We start from the raw sequence: 19,409 nt of genomic DNA, 5'->3' as shown, positions 1-19,409 counted from the left end.
GCCCGAGGATCCAAAACCTCATGATAAAAGAAACACATGGACAATGTACATGTATATGTTTTCACCTTTTTTCAAGAGCTCATGAACTTATCTTAGAACACTGTTACAAGAGCACAACATCTAGTTTGACCTGATTTTCGCGCTGACTCTGGGTTAAATGATCCGTAACAAATAAAACACCAATTATGACATTTGTAAAAGTATGATCTCAACTTTAACTTTTATTGTCCAACACCGCTCTTGAGTTAGAATAAATGTCCTGTGAACAGATCAAAAGAAAGTTCTGCTATTCCCATTCTAAGCCAATTGAATTCTTCAGTTGACAAACAATTTTTTTTTAACTTTTGCTATAAGTCTTCCTGGATCCTCCATAATCCATCGGTTTGCAGGCACATTCTTCACACCCTAACTTTAAAGGGAACCAGCCTTGAGCAACATGCAGTTGTTGGGCTCTACTTTCCTCAATCCTACAAAACCCTTCGCCCCAATTTGATTTTGAAGGATCTTGGAGGGTTAGGGCTACTGATCCTCTTTTGTAGTCTCAGCAGAATTCATTTCGACATCTTCCACTATCTTCTGGGTGGTGACCTTCTTGCGTTTCGGAGGATGGTAAGATCCCAGGCCTGCTGCAGCATCAGCTTCTTTCTGTGTGTAGGGTTCCAGCTCAAGAGCTTTTAACCTGTTGAAAACCAACACAAAGGTTGAAACGAATTTAATTTTTTTCTTTAAAAAGTGCTTTCAATTTGTTTTGTTGCTGTGTATTTGTGTGGGTGGGTTGGGGAGTTGTTACTTTTTAGAGTTGTTACTTTTATATAATTTCATTTTAGAGGTTAATTTACATAATTTTTATGGTAATAAAACGGAATGAGAAAAAACACAGCTATAGGTTAGATAAGGCCAAAAAAGTTCTGCTTCTGATTACATGGCATTTGAAAATAGGGTAGGTAGGTAGGGAATTTTGGGGTTTTTTTTTGGGGGGGGGGGCAATTGTTTTGTGTACGATCGTTTGGAGTTGTCTGCGTGTACTAAAGGGTAAAAGGAAATAATTGATGGTTCTCAGGTTTTTTTCCTCATTTCCCCCCTCAAAAAAATTAGGGTAGGGGCTGTCAAAAAAGGGTAGGTAGGGTCACCGGAAGCAGAACTATTCTTTTTTGGGGCCTAATCGTGCGTGCGTGGTGTGTATTATTCACATTCTCCCAAATTATCTACGGTTTAACAAGAGAGGGCGCTGTTGATATCTCTCATTCAGGCCAGTGTTCAAAACACCTGTCAGAACTAGCCTCCCATGTATCTTTGCATTACACTGGAACAGTGCACTCATAAAATGACATTCATGACGTTACCAACTTCTTGTACACTGCTGCTCGGCTGCACTTTATATTTTTTCAAAGGCTCTGCCGAGTTAGAAATTGTTTTCAGTGCTTGACATGCATGGTAAATTTTGACTCAATTTTTCAGTATGCATTATGCCACTAAAGATAACGCCCGCTTGTCACCACCAATAACTTAAAATACTCAAAATACTCCGACAAAAAATATGCAGGCGGCAGAAATGTACACTAAAATGGTACAAAATTAATGTTCGTAAAATTGTTCTGTTACCTCCTTTTGTGAAGCTTGGAGCGAAAGTGTTCCTTCAGGGCATGCAAGCTGATGAAGTGCCTCCTGTTATGAAAAAATCAAAGTCAATTCAGTCAATTTACTCCACATGTGAATAAATGTATATTTCAATGTTGTACTCTTCAATCTTTATCCAGTCACATTTATTTCGACTCTGACAATGACAGGCTTTCACTCTTCATCTAGAAAGACACATTCAGTATTTCAGTTTACATATTGCAGGAGAGCGTACAGTTGCGCACCCAGGATTTGGCTGGGGGGGGGGGCTCACAATTTTGTTTACTTTTCAAATTTTTTAGAAGTTAAAATTTAGCAACCCAATCGCTCTGGTTGAACAACAGGTAGTTATACATGTTAGCTTGGCAACAGTGTTCTTGCAATGCCATGCGGTAAACGATACATACTCTACATATAAATATATACATAGCACTTAGCAGTTGAAAAGTTACGGCTGCCGTAACGATAGCCAATAAGCCACTACCCATGTTGAAGTAATTATCCCATACTTGAAGAGCGAAGGGTCCTACGTAACCTGAAATACAATGTAGTCTTGTAACAAAATCAAAACTGCTTACGCGCAGTGCAGACAGTAGTGTTGACCCGACCCTGGTTTGTCATGGTCAATCTCCTGGTTCAACATCTTCTCTGATGATTCCGGTTTCATGTCTTCGTGAATCTCATCCAAATCCTTCGTTTTTCTCCTTGTTCGGTACTTCTTCTGGATGTGAGTGTAACCACGGTGATGGCGTTTTCTTGCAAGACGAGTCATATTCGATGTCTTGAGTGTATGGAGTGTATTATTCGGGAAATATCATGTGCAGTTTCAGGCACAAATCCGACGAAACTGCGTTCGTGTTGCAATAACCATGTGCCAATTACAAGTGCGCCCTCAAGAGACGTGATCTTGTTAAGGTTTGTTCACAAGGGGGCGCTAAATATTAATTGTTGTGCCTCGAAACTTGGAAATGAAAAGTGTTGGGATGAAGTGATATGCTCTGTTTCCCCCGGGGTAGTTAACGTAAATCAAAGTCGTGGGGCAAAGGAAAATTATGCTGAAAAGGGGATTTTGTAATTTTCACGATACTTAAAAGGTCTAAATAGAACAGAAACCAATTCTCAAATAAATCGTCAATAAAAAACGTCCGTGGTATGATGACCAATACAACAGGGCCCTAGGCTTATATTAGCGGATAATTAATTGACGTAACATGCCGCGGCCGGAAAAGCAAACTTACTCCTTGAAGATTTAATACCAGTCCTTCCCCACGAGGTTATTATTTTTTCTAGGCTTACTCAATATTATTTTGTAAAAGATAAGCTAGGGGAGGCTGGAAGAAATGAGAGGATAGGCCTAGTACGACTACGAGCTGGCTAGGCTTATGAGGTCTTAACCCAATTTTAGAAATCTTACAGTCTTCATAATTTACTCACGGGCCTTAAAATAATTGGCAAGGGTTCATTTAGTTGTCAATGGAAGACGTACACCTTTACAATGCAGTGAAATTAACATTCCAGTGAGCCTGCCGGGGCGAGGTCGTGTATTAATTGACATCCGTTGGACCTTTCACCCCCCCCCCTCCCCCTCTCTGCTATGGGTACTATATATACAGCTTAAGATACAAATAAAAACGTAGGCCTACTGACCCTAATCTTGCCAGCAGCTATAAACCTAGCCAAAACAACCCCGCGGGATCGAGTGCACTTCAAACCCAACTAAAGCCAATCCATTGTCCAGAAAGCTTAGTCTCCCTCTCAGTAACCATCCATCTTCGAGGTTGCTGGAACTGAATTAGTGAAATATAACCTTACCAGAAGGGATAGAATGGGCAGACAATGTGAACATTCGACCGGTGCTTAGTTTGCCTTGAAGCGAAGACTAACCTACCTTACGTTGACATTGTAACGAAGGGCTAAATCAACAAATGTATACTCGATAAACAAACTGTATTTACAAGGTCGTCTTTGTAATGAACTTAAACTGTGACCTCTAAAGGGGTTGAAGTCATGCATGATGTTAGGTATATCAAAATAACAAAATATTCACAAAAGTATTTCGAAAACAGATTTCGGATATTTCCTTGATATTTTTGAGACGGGTATATACATTTCAATATTGACTATATGCTTTTTTGGTTGATGTACAACCCCCCCCCCCCAAACAAAAAAGATAATTAAACTTGAATTATCACTACCGACTGTTTCTCATGATATTAGTATATAAACTCTGTCCGAGCAGTAGAAAGTAACAAGTTCTTTGAAATTCTATTGAGTCCGCTTCAGGCCCACCGAACACCAAGCAAACATCCACAAAAGTAAAACTGACGTTTAAATCAGTACGCTGCTCGAGGGGCTAACAAAACAATGCTTGGATTAAAGAAACTTTTATTCAGAGAAAAGGTGTACTTTGCAATCAAACAGCTAGGGCGCTAGACTTGATGGCATAGGATCGTACGCAGTCTAGCTGCCGGTGTGATTTACCATTGAAGAGAATTATATTACCAGCCAGGCCTAGACTTGCAATAAAAAGCTATGCTTCAGTTACTTTCGAAAGCAAACGGTAAGTTGGCTGCAAGCTCAAAGCAACACTTGTATCTGTTTCAAGCTTTCGTTTTTATTCCTTTCCATAAATTTCCTTTGTCGGCAATAACTTCATAAAGATCTTTACCATTTGAGATTTTGTATAACTATATGAAACATACTTACGCATAAATTTTGGTAGATGAAAAACAATAATTTAAAACGCATCTTGCTTTTACGGACAATATACCTCGTGTATAGAGCGCCATCACTGGGGACAGTTGTTTAGTTGTTGCACGGGTAGAAAAAAAAAACCTTTGTACGTCATTGGATTTTGAAAACAAAACTTATCCTTCGTGAGGATATAGCTTAATTTTCGGATAAAAACGGTGTTTGGTATAGGCCTAATAAGGCGTTGTGGTCATGAAACGTCTCATAGTCAGGTGGCATATGGTCGGAATCGTGACCGACTGGTCCAAAGCACCAAACTTGGCAGATAGATTCTTATAGCCCTAGAGAAGATATTTAGAAGGGGTGACACCTGAAATTCTTTTGGGAAGGGTGCCTAATTTGCATAAATCGCTAATCCCTGCCGTGTAATCTATTTATTCCCATGTTTGGGTATATTTTTAATTTTTTTTATTTTTTTTGAAAAGTGTATTTTGGTGATTCTACTTGCATACTACTTCAATAACATTTTGTAAAACATATTAGTGACTGAATAATAAGGAGGACATAGTAAAGAACCAAAATTGATACTATTTTACCCTAAAGTTATGCGCATTTACCTTTTCCTCAGATATCATCAACTAGTCTCGCCAAACGTGGGTATTGATGAGCTTCAAATTCACAAAGATACTTTCTGGCATAGTTACCCTAACAAAAATAAGTGGGAAATCAAGTTAAAATTGATAACATCTTGAAGTTTAGCCCAAAAGACCAAAAAAGGGGAGAAAATGTGGTGTCCGTAACTTGGGCTAGTACGGGAAGGGTAACGTTGGGACTTGAACAAGTTCAACGAAATCCCCCTAAATAAGAGATTATTGTTGTTTACAATAATTTTGTCTACGCCAAAACGTTTTCTCAACAATAATTTTGGGAATTTCCTTGAACTTGTTCCAGTGTTCCATGTTAGGCAACCCTTCACCTACTTGTTAGCCTAATTTATGGACACCTCGTTTTTTCCCATTTTTTAGTTTTCTGGGCTAAATATCACAATGCTATCATTGTTCACATGATTTTGCATAAAGTTTTAATAAGGTAACTGTACCAGTAAGCTACTTGGTGAATTTTAAGTTCATCCATGCTGATGTTTGGCAAGACTAATAGATGATATCTGGAGACAAGGTAAATACGCGCAATTTTAGTGCATAATAGTAGCCATTTTGGATCGTTACTATGTCCTCATAATTATTCAGTCACTTATATGCTTTGGAAAATGTTATTTAAGTAAAGATATGTAAGTAAAATCCCCAAAATACACTTTTCAAAAAAATAAAAAAATAGAAATATACCCAAATATGGGAATAAATATATTACACGACAGGGATTAACGATTTATGCAAATTAGGCACCCTTCCAAAAAGAATTTCAGGTGTCACCCCTTCTAAATATCTTCTCTGGGTCTATAAGAATGTATCTGCCAAGTTTAGTGCTTTGGACCAGTCGGTCACGATCTTGACGAAAATTAGATCTAAGCCACCTGACTATCAATTAATTGCTTTTCGTTGGAACAAAGAAAATGACTTAGGCCTGAAGATTCACAGAGCATTTGCTCCTTTTTTCGGTTGAAGCAAGAATATATATCGCTCAGTATCTCTAGCAGAATGAATAACCTTTTGAATTTAAGCTCGGTGGATTATATACATTTTGAGAAAACAGAGAAAACATATTGCACATTTTTTTGGGTCTCGTAAATGGAATTCGTTGCCAATCCACGCGCGGGCACCCTTTTTAAACAACCTTGATTGTTTTCTTTCGATCGAATGACACCATTTCAGGCAAACTAATTCAGAGGGTATTTGGTACTAGTCATCTCTTTACTTCGCGAGCAACGGTTTACTCACTTAATCGGTTGGTACGTGTCTGTCTGGGCAATTAGACGTCCCTTTAAGTAGCAGTCGTAACCAGTTCAAAATACCAAGTACAAGACTCCACTTAGCCCATAACTTCCATACCTAGCGTCACCTCGATGACCTTATATCAAACACGCCATTCGGTATCACATTAAATGCGATCCATTTTATTGTAAACTATCTTCGACCCTCGTTCTCGACCCTGCGCATATATGATTGTAAGTGGTGTCAAGCACACTCCAAATCCAATAATCGATACAACGACATCGAGTGAGTGCATTAATTGTACCGACCACAATGGTATACTTGGAACTAATACTGCAGTTGTATGCAATGATCAGCAATGATTTCAGTGTAAAGGAACGAAGTGATATTCTCTAGATTACAGTTTTGTGTACAATAACATTTAACGTTGAGTACTGCATGAAAGTACACAATATCTGCGGTTGAGTCAGCACTTGAACCGACTACAAATTATCAAACTGAAGTAAGTAGTTGAACGCCAATCCAGGAGACCTGTGAGTGGCATGCACGTGCGCAGCCAGCGGCAATCCTGATATATTTCAGGCAGGCAAATTCACCCGCGTCCCAGCTAAATAAGTACTGTAATCCTATCAGAGGGTAGGACACACAGCGCATTATGCGCCAAAGTGTTCATGCTATACCGGAGCAAAAATATTCCTCGTAAGCCCGCAGAAAGGATTATATTCAGAAACGAAAAGAGTGCAGACGTTAGGCTTAAACCCCTACCCACGGGGTGTTTGCATCTACTATAACCGGACTCTTGATCATCATTCACCCTGGGTTTGGCATAACCATCGGCTGGGGAATAATGTAAGCTGCGCTGATAAAAAAAAAAAAGAAATCAAGTAGATGTGGGACCGACAGCTCTACTGTCTTAGTATCGCATTGCTGTGTGAAGTATCTACCACACTGGGACCAACGGAGCTGGTTTTGTTGTGAGTTCGTCTATCGATGCATGAGAGACTATAGCACGTTACCATCGCACTCATAGATCAGCTCGCCCATTACTGCTGCCAGTCAGTTTGCAGAGCACGAACTGTTCCTTTACACGGTAAACACACGCAGTTGCACTTGGATTCTGCCCTTACCGAACTGCGAATTTGTCTGCCGGGATACACTGCGCATCAGCAGGGCAGACCTTGGAAAACAGTCACGGTAAGCAATTATGTTCACCTCAATTTTACGCAGCAATTATCAAAAAAATAGGAAAAATGTAAACGATAATCCAAATCTTTCATATTACCTCAGAGAATCAGACAATTCTAACAATACAGAAAAACTGCACTGTTTATGCACAATTTGTGTTTTGTTGACATTTTGCACGGTGTGTTTTCATTATGGATGGGCTGTACACCTATCGCAAGCACTATAGACGCACCACTCCAAAGGTCACAATGTGCACGGGGAATATAGCGTTTATTCCTTCCTATTCCAAGTGGGATATAATGAACGATACTCGTTTGAAGGTTCGGCTATTATCAGTCGATTCTCAATTGAATTTAAAATTCAATCGAGTATGTACGCATCGTATACAACCGCACGTCCTGATGACACTGAATGCCATACGGTCGCATAATAATTAGTATGTGTTCCAACAATTTGTATTGGATGTGGCGTGGAATGTAATGAGAGCTGTCAAACTCGATTAATGTTAACATATGTGAATGGCCCTTCAATGTCCTTCAGGCGTAACATATTAAGGTCACTCTCGAGTGCACACTATCATAAGTAATTGATGCTCTACATACGAATCTACGAGGTTGATGTTATCCCAACGCTTAGTACATAATAAGCTACGATACTAGAAACAAGCGCAGGTGCCTAGCCTTCATGGACGGCTTCACTGAGGGCTTCAGGCTGATTGAGTATGATTTAATTTTGTATTTATATACAGCACGAGTCCATGATTAAATATATTGAATTAATGTTGAAATGTACAAGTTCGGTTATCATAATCTTGTTGTGGAGTAAATGGGATTGAAAGCAAGCTATATGTAAATAACAAACATTGATCATCCGTGATTCATGCGTTATAAATTAGTTACCCAAACCGCCGTTGCTTTTTGCACTGTAGGTGCCTAAAATAAATATTTTTCATAATAGGGTTGCATCACTAGATGGGCCAGCGCTTTCAAATCTTCACTCGATCGAACCCAGTCCATGTGCTTGTACAATTAATGTTTAGGTATATGCTCCGTGCGCGAACAAGAAAGGGCGCTTTTTGACCTCAGAGAGCCCCGTGCATGGATGGGCACCACGTGCACAGAACCATAGCGTCTTCGCTTGAGCGTCAGTCACCGTCTGCTGTGCTTTCGAATGTCACTCTAAGAGGTCTCCCCCAGCTCTCCCTCCCTTACCGTTGAGGGGGTACTTGCACCACGGGGCCCACATGCACCTTGTGTCCTGATCAGTACTTATATTTTGTCTGTACTTGAAGTACAACTTACAATGTATAGGAGATGTACACACATTTGATAAAGAAATGCCCAGAGCTTCCAAAGAAATACATTAATGTTCACCCTGTTGGCTCGGCCTAATAGTTGCTTGTAATATGATTAGTGCTTTAGGCATGCACCTCAGTATCCGTGCGGGCATTATTTTGGCTGCACTCGGCGCACTTCTATCGCATCCACACGGTTACTACAGTAGATAGCAGCGCTGTCTACTTGCCATACAACCTTCTCGTTCCATCACGTTCTCAGAGTTCAGCATTCCCGCGATCAGGGTCGAGATCACGGTGCAGGATTCCGTTGATTAATGCGTCTCATCACTCGTCTGACATTCACTTGAACCCTCTCTGCTTCTGTTCGCTGTTATCAACAGAGGCTTTTTCCCCCTTAGAGTGGGTCTCAAGGAGTACTTCGAATTGGCGAGATCGCAAGCTCCTGATTGCATGTGGCGCGGCCAATATGCCGGGGACATGAATGCAGCTGCAACATCTCTCAGGAAGTGACTTTGTTTCAAGAATTTGAAGCTATCAGCAGTTTCCATCGGACAGTTGTGAATTAAAGCCGGTTTTGTCGAATTTTTACTGGTGCTGTCTATACCTTTTCTTTGGTATATTAATCTTGACGTATAATAAAAAAGAAATGTGAATTATTTTTGTCACCGCTAATTACACTTCTATAATGTCTATAACTTTATATCCGTGTCCAAAATATGAAACTCAAAATGCCATTGTTGCATGTAAATGCTATCATGTCGATGCATGTTCCCGTTAGCCAAGGTAATTATGAATCTGTCTGACGTCTGGTTTTACAAACGTTTAAGATTAAGAGAAAGTGCATCCGGATATAACTGTGACACAACTATCTTTTGGGCAATTATAGGTACTTGTCGCTCCATGTTTTGTTGCATAGTGCCCAACGGTGGTCGAAAAACCAGCTACCTACACCTTTTGGGCATCTGGTTTGCAAAATGTTGGTGAAGTTCGAATCGGATTTACTAAAATAATTGAGGAAACTACGTAGTATAACTTTGCCCATCGTCTATTTCACAAATAACCATTTTTTTTAACAATGCAAAGGCTTCTTGCATATTGAATACGCAATTAACCCAATCCCACAGTTTCTAGTATTATCTTTTTTTAAAGGCTATTCAAGGGGAAATAGTAATCTGTTCACGTTATTTCTGACTCAAAAAAAAACCCCGAAGTTTGAAACGAAAACATTCATTATTACGAATGACGAGAAGTACACTACTTTTTTGGCGACAAAATAACCGATGCTACAACTGATATACGAGGGATGTAGGCATACTGTTGCTAACGGCACTCGGTCTGCTGAAAGTATATGCTCAGGGGAATGTGAAGTTCACGAGAAGTGACATTAATTAGAGAACACGCACGATTGTAGGAAAATGGGAAGGATAATAAGTCCGCCGGGTCTATTTGGAATGTTATTAGGATGGAACATACAATAGTCCAGACTTCTATTTTTTATGTTGCTTGTTAGTTCGGTGTACAGTTCTCCTGGGGGCAATATCGTGAAAACTTCGTGGAAATGTTTTTAAAATGCCCCATGGTGCCTGTTACAAGCATTAAAGAGCCACGGGAGAGTCTTTTACCATTTGGGGCCTCTTTTGATGTTTTTGTTCGAGACTGAATTACGACTTGATTATGATAGGGATGAGTTCATTCTTTCGCCGAATCGCTCATTAAGAATGACTCTCGTAAACAGGAAGGCATACGGCGCTAATATTACTTTGATATCACATAGGGTTATAGGGATAAAGGGATAAATAGCGGATGCAGATTTCGAAAAATGCTACCGGTATATTTTTTGTTTTTTCTTCACGGGCAGTTCCCGCAAAAGCAGTGTTGTGGGGAGATTACCCATCAGTGGGCAATTTGTGGAAATTTATGACTTTGTTTATTTGTACGGCCATGCAGTGGTCGTCCGGGAACTCCGGATGCTCGGTTGGCTTGTCACGAGAGCGACGAAGCTTTAAGACAAAGCAATAATTCAGCTAGTATTAAAAATAATCGTGGTCGTGATCGTATAAAGGTCACTGTGGCTGGTCGTACGCTGGGATGGAAATTAACACATGCTGGCATCGGTGACTTCGTTGGAATAGGGGGGTGCAGTGAACTAATTCAAGTGAGAATTTCTACGCGAGCTGATTAGCATAAAAAAGTGACCCCACAGTTTCTTTTGAAAACGGGGACCGTTTGGCTTAAAAAACGGTGGAATTGTGTAAATGTAGCCAAGGATCAACTCCCTGGTTTTTGGGCTTCCATTCGAGGGCAGGCTTGATAAAATTACGGATTTGCCTGAGAAAGTGGAATGATGCCACTTGTAAAACGGCTACATGCAGGCTTGGGAACTATCACTTTTCGGGAGGTGATTTTGTTTTGGTGTGAATGTTTAAAAATTTAATCAGCTAATCTACCCAAAATTGAAAAGAAATGAAAAGTTGAAGTACAAGACAATAATTTAAATTTTGTTTGAGAAACCCCAGTGATGTCGGCTTGCATGTTATTTGGCCCTGAACTTTGTTAATTTTGCACTGTTTTCAATGGGGCTTGAATTGGTTCAGTGCACCCAGGGGGAAGTTTGGGATCCTATCGGGTGAAAGGTCAAAGCAATTGTTACCATAATGTACCAGTGTCCAACCATGGAGCTATTTATGGTCCAACACAATTTTGTTTTAATGAAACCTGGACTCTTTTTCCTTACATGAACTCTCACACTCGCACCTACTTTTTGGTTTTGTGTGCTGAGACATGCGCAGTGAATACGATATTAATATATCATAATTGAGTAGTCAGTTACAATTAGTTTAATACCAGGCATGCGCGATATATGTTTGCAAGGGTCAATTTTGTCCACAGAGTATTAATTTCATATACTCCACCAAATAATATCATGCAAGTTTGCTTAAGAATGCAACCGCAAGTCCCCAGATCAGACACGCGCAGTGTGCCCAATATTAAGAGTCATTCCCCAACGGAATGCAAATTGTATATATTTTCACCTGATATCGTTCGTGCTTTTGATAGCTCAAAATGCAGAATCGCGATATATTTAAACAAAAACAAGTGGCTGTACCTGCGTAACAATAGGTATAGCCAGGCGATACGTATATACGAATCCCTGTCATCGGAGAGGCTGCTGAAATCTAATCTTTAACCCACAAAGGACCTTTTGAAAGACGTCACCAACATGAACAACAATAAAATGGAACATTCAGAACAATTAAGGATTTGACTGTCAAGTAATTTTTTTAAAAAGAATTTTGGGAGAGCAGAAACTTTTGTTATTTGAGAGCATAACCGAACTGAGGTTTAACTAGCATAATTTCAGCCGTAGGGTTTTGCTTGCCACTCGATTCTATAATCAATGGAGCGCTGGGGAAATTATTGACGGCATGTGAAGCATTAAGTTCACGGCCAGAAGTATTTATACTAGATTCCGTCTGCCGATATACAATGACACAGCTAGCTAGCCCCCCCCCGGCATAGTTCACAACGCACAGGTCAACCACATATTAGCATAATAAGCGGGGAATAGTGCAAACCATTATGCGCAATGGCCCGGAGCTGAAAATTATTCAATAAAAGCAATTGGCTGTGCGGGAATATATAGGCCTGCCCCGTCGTTAAAAATAGACATTCCGCGAGACGACATTAATGTGGACATGATATTATATATAGCAGCCTACTGCGGTCTGGCGATAATTACGAGTGGAATTGATGAGCAGGCTATACGGACGTACGATCGCGACACATCGGCCAACGCGCACCGTGACATAAACTGCTGCTGTTCGCACTACAGTAAGAAGTATTTCACTTTGTGTAATGTATGTAAATAACACCATACAAGATCTTTAAAAAATACTCGTTTGTGATCAAAACTCCCTGTTGTTCCATGCATGCATTAGGCCTAGATGTGCACTGCAATGGCGTTACGCATAATAAAGCGGTGAGTCATTTTGCAGTTTCATACCGCACGGATTTAGCTATGAATTGTGGCATATTGATATCACATCAATGTGCCTGATGTGGAGATTAGCTCTCCGTCTAAAGAGCAGCGATGCCATATTCCCTCGTCAACATCGTACATTAATTGACCGTGCTTGATATACATGTGTCTGTATAATTTTTGCATTTAGACCTTACATTATACTGTTGGAGGTACTGCAAAAAAGACATGTATCTGATATGGAGCTGTGATATCCGCAAGGAGACCTGCGCCTGTATACCGCTTACAGTCCGGTAAAATGGATTGAATGGAGTGACTTGAAGTGATTCACCACTTGAGCATTTTGTAAAGTGAGGACACGATGGGAAATAAATTACATTCTTTTTTTTGGGGGGGGGGGGGATTTGACAATTCTGTTGTTAGCCTTTAGCTTAAAATCCCGGATGTAGACATTTTACTTTAAAGTGACATCTGTATATCAATTAAGTTTGCATCGACTTTATGCAGGGTTCTTCAACTAATCAGGCTTGTCAAAGATAAAATATCAAACGTATGAAACTTAGCCAACGTGGACTTAATGTCTCGGCAACTTCATTCAAGAGACAGTATTTGACAATTGGAGATCCGCTGCATCCTGGTCAGGGGAGTTGGGACAGAAAATCAATCTTCATCCTCATGAATTAATCATACTTGAAAAGATCCTTCGCAATGTTCTCCACAAATAACCTTGAAACCGTGCGGTTTTCCCTGTAACTTAACGCGAAGGTTTGAGCCATCATTTTCCATGTCACACCCTAGTCTGGTCTAAGATTGGATGTGGAATTTCCCTTACACCGCCGGTCCTTGACAAGCGAGGTGAAGCTGGTGGCGGTACGTTAGAGGTCGATACAAAAATAATCAAGTCCATTCCTGGCAATATTGCCAGCGCTTCCTACGACATTTCTAGCATACCTCACACGCGTGCATTAGCTTGAATACAGCGCACGTGAGGTATGCACAGAATTTTGTGGGTAGCGCTGCCGATGTTCCCAACACTGGTTTTGATTATCTGTGTTTTTTTAAGGGGCCCGGATGTATTGGAAGAATAAAATTCAAAATGCAGTCTTGGACTAAGATTAGTCAAACCGTGCATTAAAAAACTGAGTGACAAGCCTCACAACCGTCCTGCGTGTATTTGCTCTTTCTTTTTGCGCTTCTCAAATTAGTTAATAGCCTTATTTACATTTAACAACTACTTGGAGTCGTATCAAGTCCACTAAATGGCCAATGCATTTTCATTCTTCCGGGCAATCGATCGCCAGGCAGACCCGTACCTTTGATGGGTCAGTCCCCGGGGGCTGTTGGCCATGAGTTGGACAAAGACGGCCCAAGTCGACGACCCTTCGCATTGATCGTTGCCGTCGTGATACAAGACAAAGTTAGCGTGACAGTGGCCAATCACTTCTGTACCACTGACATTGTTTTCGTATAAAATTATAGCTACATGTATTTTGTTTCCCGCTTGAACTTGTGCGGTAAATGACAGTGTTGCGTATTTGTTTCTACCATAACGTAACTTGACATTGTTGTTCTAAACGACTCCTATTTAAGAGGTCACGATCGGTCAAAAATTTCTTCCTCACCTCCTGGCATACAGTGTACAAACCGATGGGGGTCTTGACCAATATTGACCCAAGTAATAACAAGGCTGACAGTGCATGCTTCCACTGGAGGGTTAAGTAACGAAACACGCTTTGTTTGACTTCAGGAGCTTTTTTTTCTGACGGCAATTGCACAAAAAATAAAACCATAAATAATAACTCTAACGGTTATTATTCAGTAGTTTTTTGGTACGGCTAGTTGTTTATAAGGCATTTTATATGCTCTGACTGCGCTTTCTGTTTATAGTTTTACCATAGAGCTAGCTATAGACCCATGCTCCATGAATTTACATAACTTTTTGTTCCAGAATAATAGCAGTTTGACAATGCCCTATATATCATCCCTGTCATTCGAAACCATAGGCCTACCATCAACTTCCCAACGTTTCTGAGTGATTGGCATGCTGGTACTTGAAATGTCCTTTATTTGTTTAGATAGAAACAAATTGTGAGGGTAACCGTTCTATGAGTGTTGCACGGTAGATACAAACAGTTTTACGATCGTAATTTTAAACAATCGAACTAGCAGTTAGCACCAGGAGCGTAATAACAATCAACAACGCACAATGTAATGGCCTGAAATTGTAGACAAGAAATCAAACTACAAATTTTGTTCTACATGTAAAGGAAATTGCATTCTAATAGAAAATTTGCAGCCGGATGCTTTCTCTTCCAACAATTCGATTCCATTGTATTTTCTGCCTATTTATTAGCGCAAGATAATGGCGCACATGACCGAACCTTTTATTTGCGGATTGGGGAAATAGCTTTTAATAAAAATTAAAACCATGTCGATATTGAATAAACAGAAATATCCATTTACCCTGAGGTTTAATTGGAAATTCATGACGACACAGCTGTAATAACAGAAACACTATATTTCATAATTGAGATTTGGTTGATCCCACGGCATGGTATGAGCATTTGAAGGTCGAGTGATGTTTGGCTTAATTCATTTGTTCTATTGATTCATGACACTTTCTCAATGGTTTCAGGAACTTGTTATACGAGACAGGAAAATGTAGCTTACTGACTGCCAAAATAGAACAAAAAATTAATATCATGCAATATATATTGTTTCACATCTGCGACATTCAATGCGAAATTCTCCTTAGGTGGTGATCTATATAACAAACGAAACCCGAACTGCGATATTATTATCTTTGCAAACTAAAACAATTAAATGTGCAGCCCTAGCGCGGTCATGTGTGCAATTATGTAAATCATGCATTTTAAAGGTCACAGGTCCGTTGTCGACTTGATTTTGTAAATGTAGAAACGGGTTTAAACAGATATGACTACGCCCACATGACCACGTGACTCTAATATAGACCCCTATCTCTCTTGAGAATAATGGCTTGTCACGTGTGCACAGTGAGTTATTATTTTCTGTAGTTTGGATGATGAATGACTGACGGTGTGTTTACCATAATAATATCCTGTCAGGAAGACTGCACATCCCAAAGCAAACACCGTGCATAGCAACGTTATGATACCGACTTTACTTCCCGTTCGAGTCTCGAAGCATTTTGTACCGACGTAGTCAGGTGAAACAAAGTTGACACGCTAATTCTTGGCACACGATTTTCTTTTCTTGCGAGGGAAATATCGGCGCTATAATTCTTAGACAAATGGAGGTAATCGAAGAAATCTACAAATTATGTTGCTTTAGACCCCACTACTTTGGCTACTGATCAAGTGGCTGTCTTGGTTTTTGATTTAAAACTAGTTGATTGAAATACACGTTGGGAAGGTTATTTTTGGTGCACTACGTTTTCAGAGAATGAACTCGGAAAGGCAACAGATTTGCCGATTTGGTCTAAATTAACTAATGCCCAGTAGACTTGACTCAAGTCGGACTTCAGCCCTCATCGTTAACGCATCTGCTTTCGTCACACGACATTCCAACCAGGGGTCTATGACAAGGTATATAAGGACTGAACTCAGAATTGAGTTACGTCTAGATCGTTCAGGGAGGCAATGCACTTATTCGAATTCCCCATCCAACCATGAGGACACAGCCAAAAAGTCTATTATTTTATTACACTATCGATCAGCGCATGAACATTGCCTCTGCACAGAACAGGCCAGCATTTCCGCTGTAGAGTGCTGATTCATACCGAGATCCAGGGGCAGTTTTCGGTGCATGCCCAATTTGCCCCCTTTTTATGACTCATAGGTATTCAATGTACACCCGTATATTTGAGCTTGTAGTTGCAATATATTTTGCAGCAAGTGCCCAACAATATTCAGCACGCCCATGGGCTTGTAATAAGTTTTCCTGCTACGAACTAATCCAGGTGATGCGTGACGATCACGCGCGTGTTGCACCTGTTCTTAACTTGAGGCGCGCGTTTAATTGGAAAACCCTATTGGTCGAAGGAGCACAGTGCGCGCGCACCACTGACGCGAGAGCGTGGTACTGCCTTAGTAATGGTTCTCATTGGAGTCGTCGGAATGTATACGAAAAGCACTATCGTCATTTCTGCGAAATGTAATAGCAACGTGAATTTGGCACAACCGAACTGCAAACCAGACTGAACGATTTCTCATGTGTGGTGTCCGCGGAATATGCAATCGTTTCCAGCTCTAGTTGTCATTACGGGAAAACATTCGCATCTGCAGGGGATTGTACTTAACATGAGCCATTGCCGTAGTTTTGAGATAGGCATCAATACTTCAGAAGTGAATCCTTGTTATTTCTTTTACTTCTCAGTTTCTTCCACTAAGCCAGAGGTCACGTGTTCAGCATGGGAGGGCAGCAGAGCACTAACGGCACAGATGCATACAAGGTCGACATCTTCGGCGATAGCATGAGGAAAAAGTTCGACAGAGGTAAATAAGAAGATTTTTTGTTAATCATACATTTATGAGCGACTTTACAAAAGTATGTCAAACAAAACAGAGATTCGTTTGGACTGCTTCATAGGAGATCTGCATTCAAGACGCAAGAGGCATCAAAAATTGAAGATATATACATGCTTCGGGAAAATTGTGCATGATTTGCTCACAGAGGGCGCTGGTACAGGCCAGTTTTTATAGCGCCCCCATGAGGAAAATTGTGGGGTCAGCTGTTTTTCCTATCCAAGAGAGCTGGTGATCTCTTTGAGCTCCTATGGGTAACTTATTATTTGGTATTTTATGTCGAGTTGAAGGAAAACATTTCCTCACTGTTGAACTTTTCTTGTTGGCTTCACGCAGGCGAGCTGAAGGTTACCGCTACGCACCTCTGCTTCGTGGGCGCCAAGAACAACTTCGAGTGGCCCCTGGGCGATTTGAAGCGCTTCGGCCAGGGCAAGAAGGTCTTCAGCGTCGAGCTTCTGGACCACAACGATATCCTGAACACCCGAGAGGTCATCTTCAGGTCAAAGAGCGCCCAGGTCATCTGCGAGGACTTCCGGGAGAAACTGGCGGCGCTGGAGGAGAGCATCAGCCGGCCGGCCCCGGAGACTGCCCCCATGGTGGAGGCGGTGTCTTGATCACTCCACGGGCGAGGTTCCTGGATGCACAAACTTACGCCTGGCACAGGAGTCTAGAGTTTTTCTTACTGTTTGGAAGATCTAAGCTGAACACAAATGCGGCTGTATATAGGAGAACATAATGGTTAGAAGGAACAAAACACATTTTGGGAGAGTGTTAGCTTTGCTGTAGCTGCGAGCGCAGGGTAAGTGGGTGCGGCTCATGAGCGTGCAGAATGTCGATAGCCGGTGCGCTTTGGTATAGACAAGCAAAGTTGACGGGACGAGTTAAGCAGGATTTATGCTTCAAACTAGGTATCGCCCTCGACATGAAGAGACCGCATTCTCTGATTGATGTGAGCTACTACGAGGACCATAGGGAAATGTGCGATAGCAATTCACGACGGTAAAAGTGATGCATCAGGCTCATGTGACTAAACGCGAAGTAAACAGTATTGCTGCAAATATTTTAAGGTGATGCATTCGCTTTTAGAACACGAAAGATCGAGAGAATCGAATGAATCTACTTACCCTTATGTCCCAAACAACAAAGGAAGAGGCTTCGTGGTAGGAAATTGACATCCTGAATTGTACAAATCTTGAACTTTAATTAAGTAATTATTCTTACTCCGGATTTCGGATGACGAATTGGAAACCAGAAAACTGGCTAGATAGAGTATGCTAAGACCTTAATGTCAATAGGACCGCTCGCATGTTGTACGATTCCATGTGCTCCAACACACATTAATTTGAAACTAAAAGTTAACGTTCAAGTTCAGTGAACACTACTCTTCCGAGGGAACAGTGAAACCCAACAGGTAGGTTTGCCCGGGCATTTGTACCACTCCATGAGTCTGTTATTTTTGTGAGGTTTATTTCAAGTTTTCTTCTGTTAGTTGTTAGAGTAAGTGAAAAATTATCCTTATGGTCTTTCAATCATAGATTTACCGCTTTCGGTATGGTGCCTATTTTCCCTTTAAACACATGCTTCATAATGTTACACTTCCTTTGCTCGACGTATTTGACCGTCGTGATCCTTTCATATTGTCAGAACATTGTCGAGTACCTTTCGTAACAGGTGCTTAATATTCGTGTTTTTTTATAGCCACACCTAGTATTTAATTTGTAACGTAGGACTAAGTGTCTGTCCACAGTCTATTTTCCCTTGTTTGTTCTCCCAAAATTGGCAGGAACATATATAGATAATGGCATCGATGAGTACCCGACTACATTGCAGACTGCATGTTAAAAAAAAAAACTAAGCTAACTGTCACCTTTAAAGGCCCAGACAAGGGTCTTCATTTTTCTATGACGATTGTTATTTACTGATCAGCACATTACTCAAAATATCATAAGCAGTCTTGAACTTCATCTTTTTGGGTTGAAGCAAGGGCGGATCCAGAACACAATTTTTTTTGGGGGGCCAAAAAAATGTTTGGTCCACCAAAAAAGTGGGTCAAAAAATTACGACGTGGGGTTCGGGGCCCGCTTAAGGGCCCCGAAAAATTGTTGGATTCTAGATGCTCTGTGGTGCGATCTGAGGCAATTTCTGACCTCTTTAACCAATGTTTTTTTAGGAAAAGATGGTGGTGTACTCATTGCCTGCCTTTATTGCGATGTCACATAAAAAAAAATTGGTTTCGTTTGGGGGGG

At 40.7% G+C, this 19,409-nt stretch overlaps 2 protein-coding genes across 3 annotated transcripts; one reads left to right on the top strand and one right to left on the bottom strand.

The window, feature by feature from the left end:
- Positions 1 to 201: 201 nt before the first annotated feature.
- Positions 202 to 2,515, bottom strand: LOC119722819 (zinc finger protein 593-like). Its single transcript, XM_038193181.1, has 3 exons — positions 2,196 to 2,515; positions 1,603 to 1,665; positions 202 to 679 (listed from the first exon to the last, which is right to left on the bottom strand). The coding sequence occupies exons 1-3, from the start codon at positions 2,387 to 2,389 to the stop codon at positions 520 to 522; spliced, it is 417 nt and encodes a 138-aa protein (XP_038049109.1). The 5' UTR covers positions 2,390 to 2,515; the 3' UTR covers positions 202 to 519.
- Positions 2,516 to 6,401: 3,886 nt separating this feature from the next.
- LOC119722817 lies at positions 6,402 to 19,204 on the top strand. 2 transcript variants are annotated; one of them, XM_038193178.1, is made up of 3 exons: positions 6,402 to 7,391; positions 17,015 to 17,133; positions 17,500 to 19,204. In XM_038193178.1, the coding sequence occupies exons 2-3, from the start codon at positions 17,049 to 17,051 to the stop codon at positions 17,775 to 17,777; spliced, it is 363 nt and encodes a 120-aa protein (XP_038049106.1). In that variant the 5' UTR covers positions 6,402 to 7,391; positions 17,015 to 17,048; the 3' UTR covers positions 17,778 to 19,204. The 2 variants fall into 2 exon arrangements, with proteins under 2 accessions (XP_038049106.1, XP_038049107.1); XM_038193179.1 differs by lacking the exon at positions 6,402 to 7,391 and adding an exon at positions 12,280 to 12,510.
- The last annotated feature ends 205 nt before the right edge of the window (positions 19,205 to 19,409 follow it).

The sequence above is a fragment of the Patiria miniata genome, unplaced genomic scaffold (assembly GCF_015706575.1).
Source record: "Patiria miniata isolate m_02_andy unplaced genomic scaffold, ASM1570657v1 HiC_scaffold_16, whole genome shotgun sequence".
NCBI classification, from domain to species: Eukaryota; Metazoa; Echinodermata; class Asteroidea; order Valvatida; family Asterinidae; genus Patiria; species Patiria miniata.
Note: the sequence above shows the minus strand (reverse complement) of the source record. Positions and strands in the feature narration are given on the sequence as shown.

Bases quoted from the DNA above. Each gene is read 5' to 3' on its own strand.
- LOC119722819 (XM_038193181.1), bottom strand. From the start codon at position 2,389: ATGACTCGTCTTGCAAGAAAACGCCATCACCGTGGTTACACTCACATC. The intron at 1,666-2,195 runs GTAAGCAGTTTT...TTTTCATAACAG, and splicing joins CACTACTGTCTGCACTGCGC to GAGGCACTTCATCAGCTTGC. The intron at 680-1,602 runs GTAACAGAACAA...GGTTTTCAACAG, and splicing joins TCCAAGCTTCACAAAAGGAG to GTTAAAAGCTCTTGAGCTGG.
- LOC119722817 (XM_038193178.1), top strand. From the start codon at position 17,049: ATGGGAGGGCAGCAGAGCACTAACGGCACAGATGCATACAAGGTCGAC. The intron at 17,134-17,499 runs GTAAATAAGAAG...GGCTTCACGCAG, and splicing joins GAGGAAAAAGTTCGACAGAG to GCGAGCTGAAGGTTACCGCT.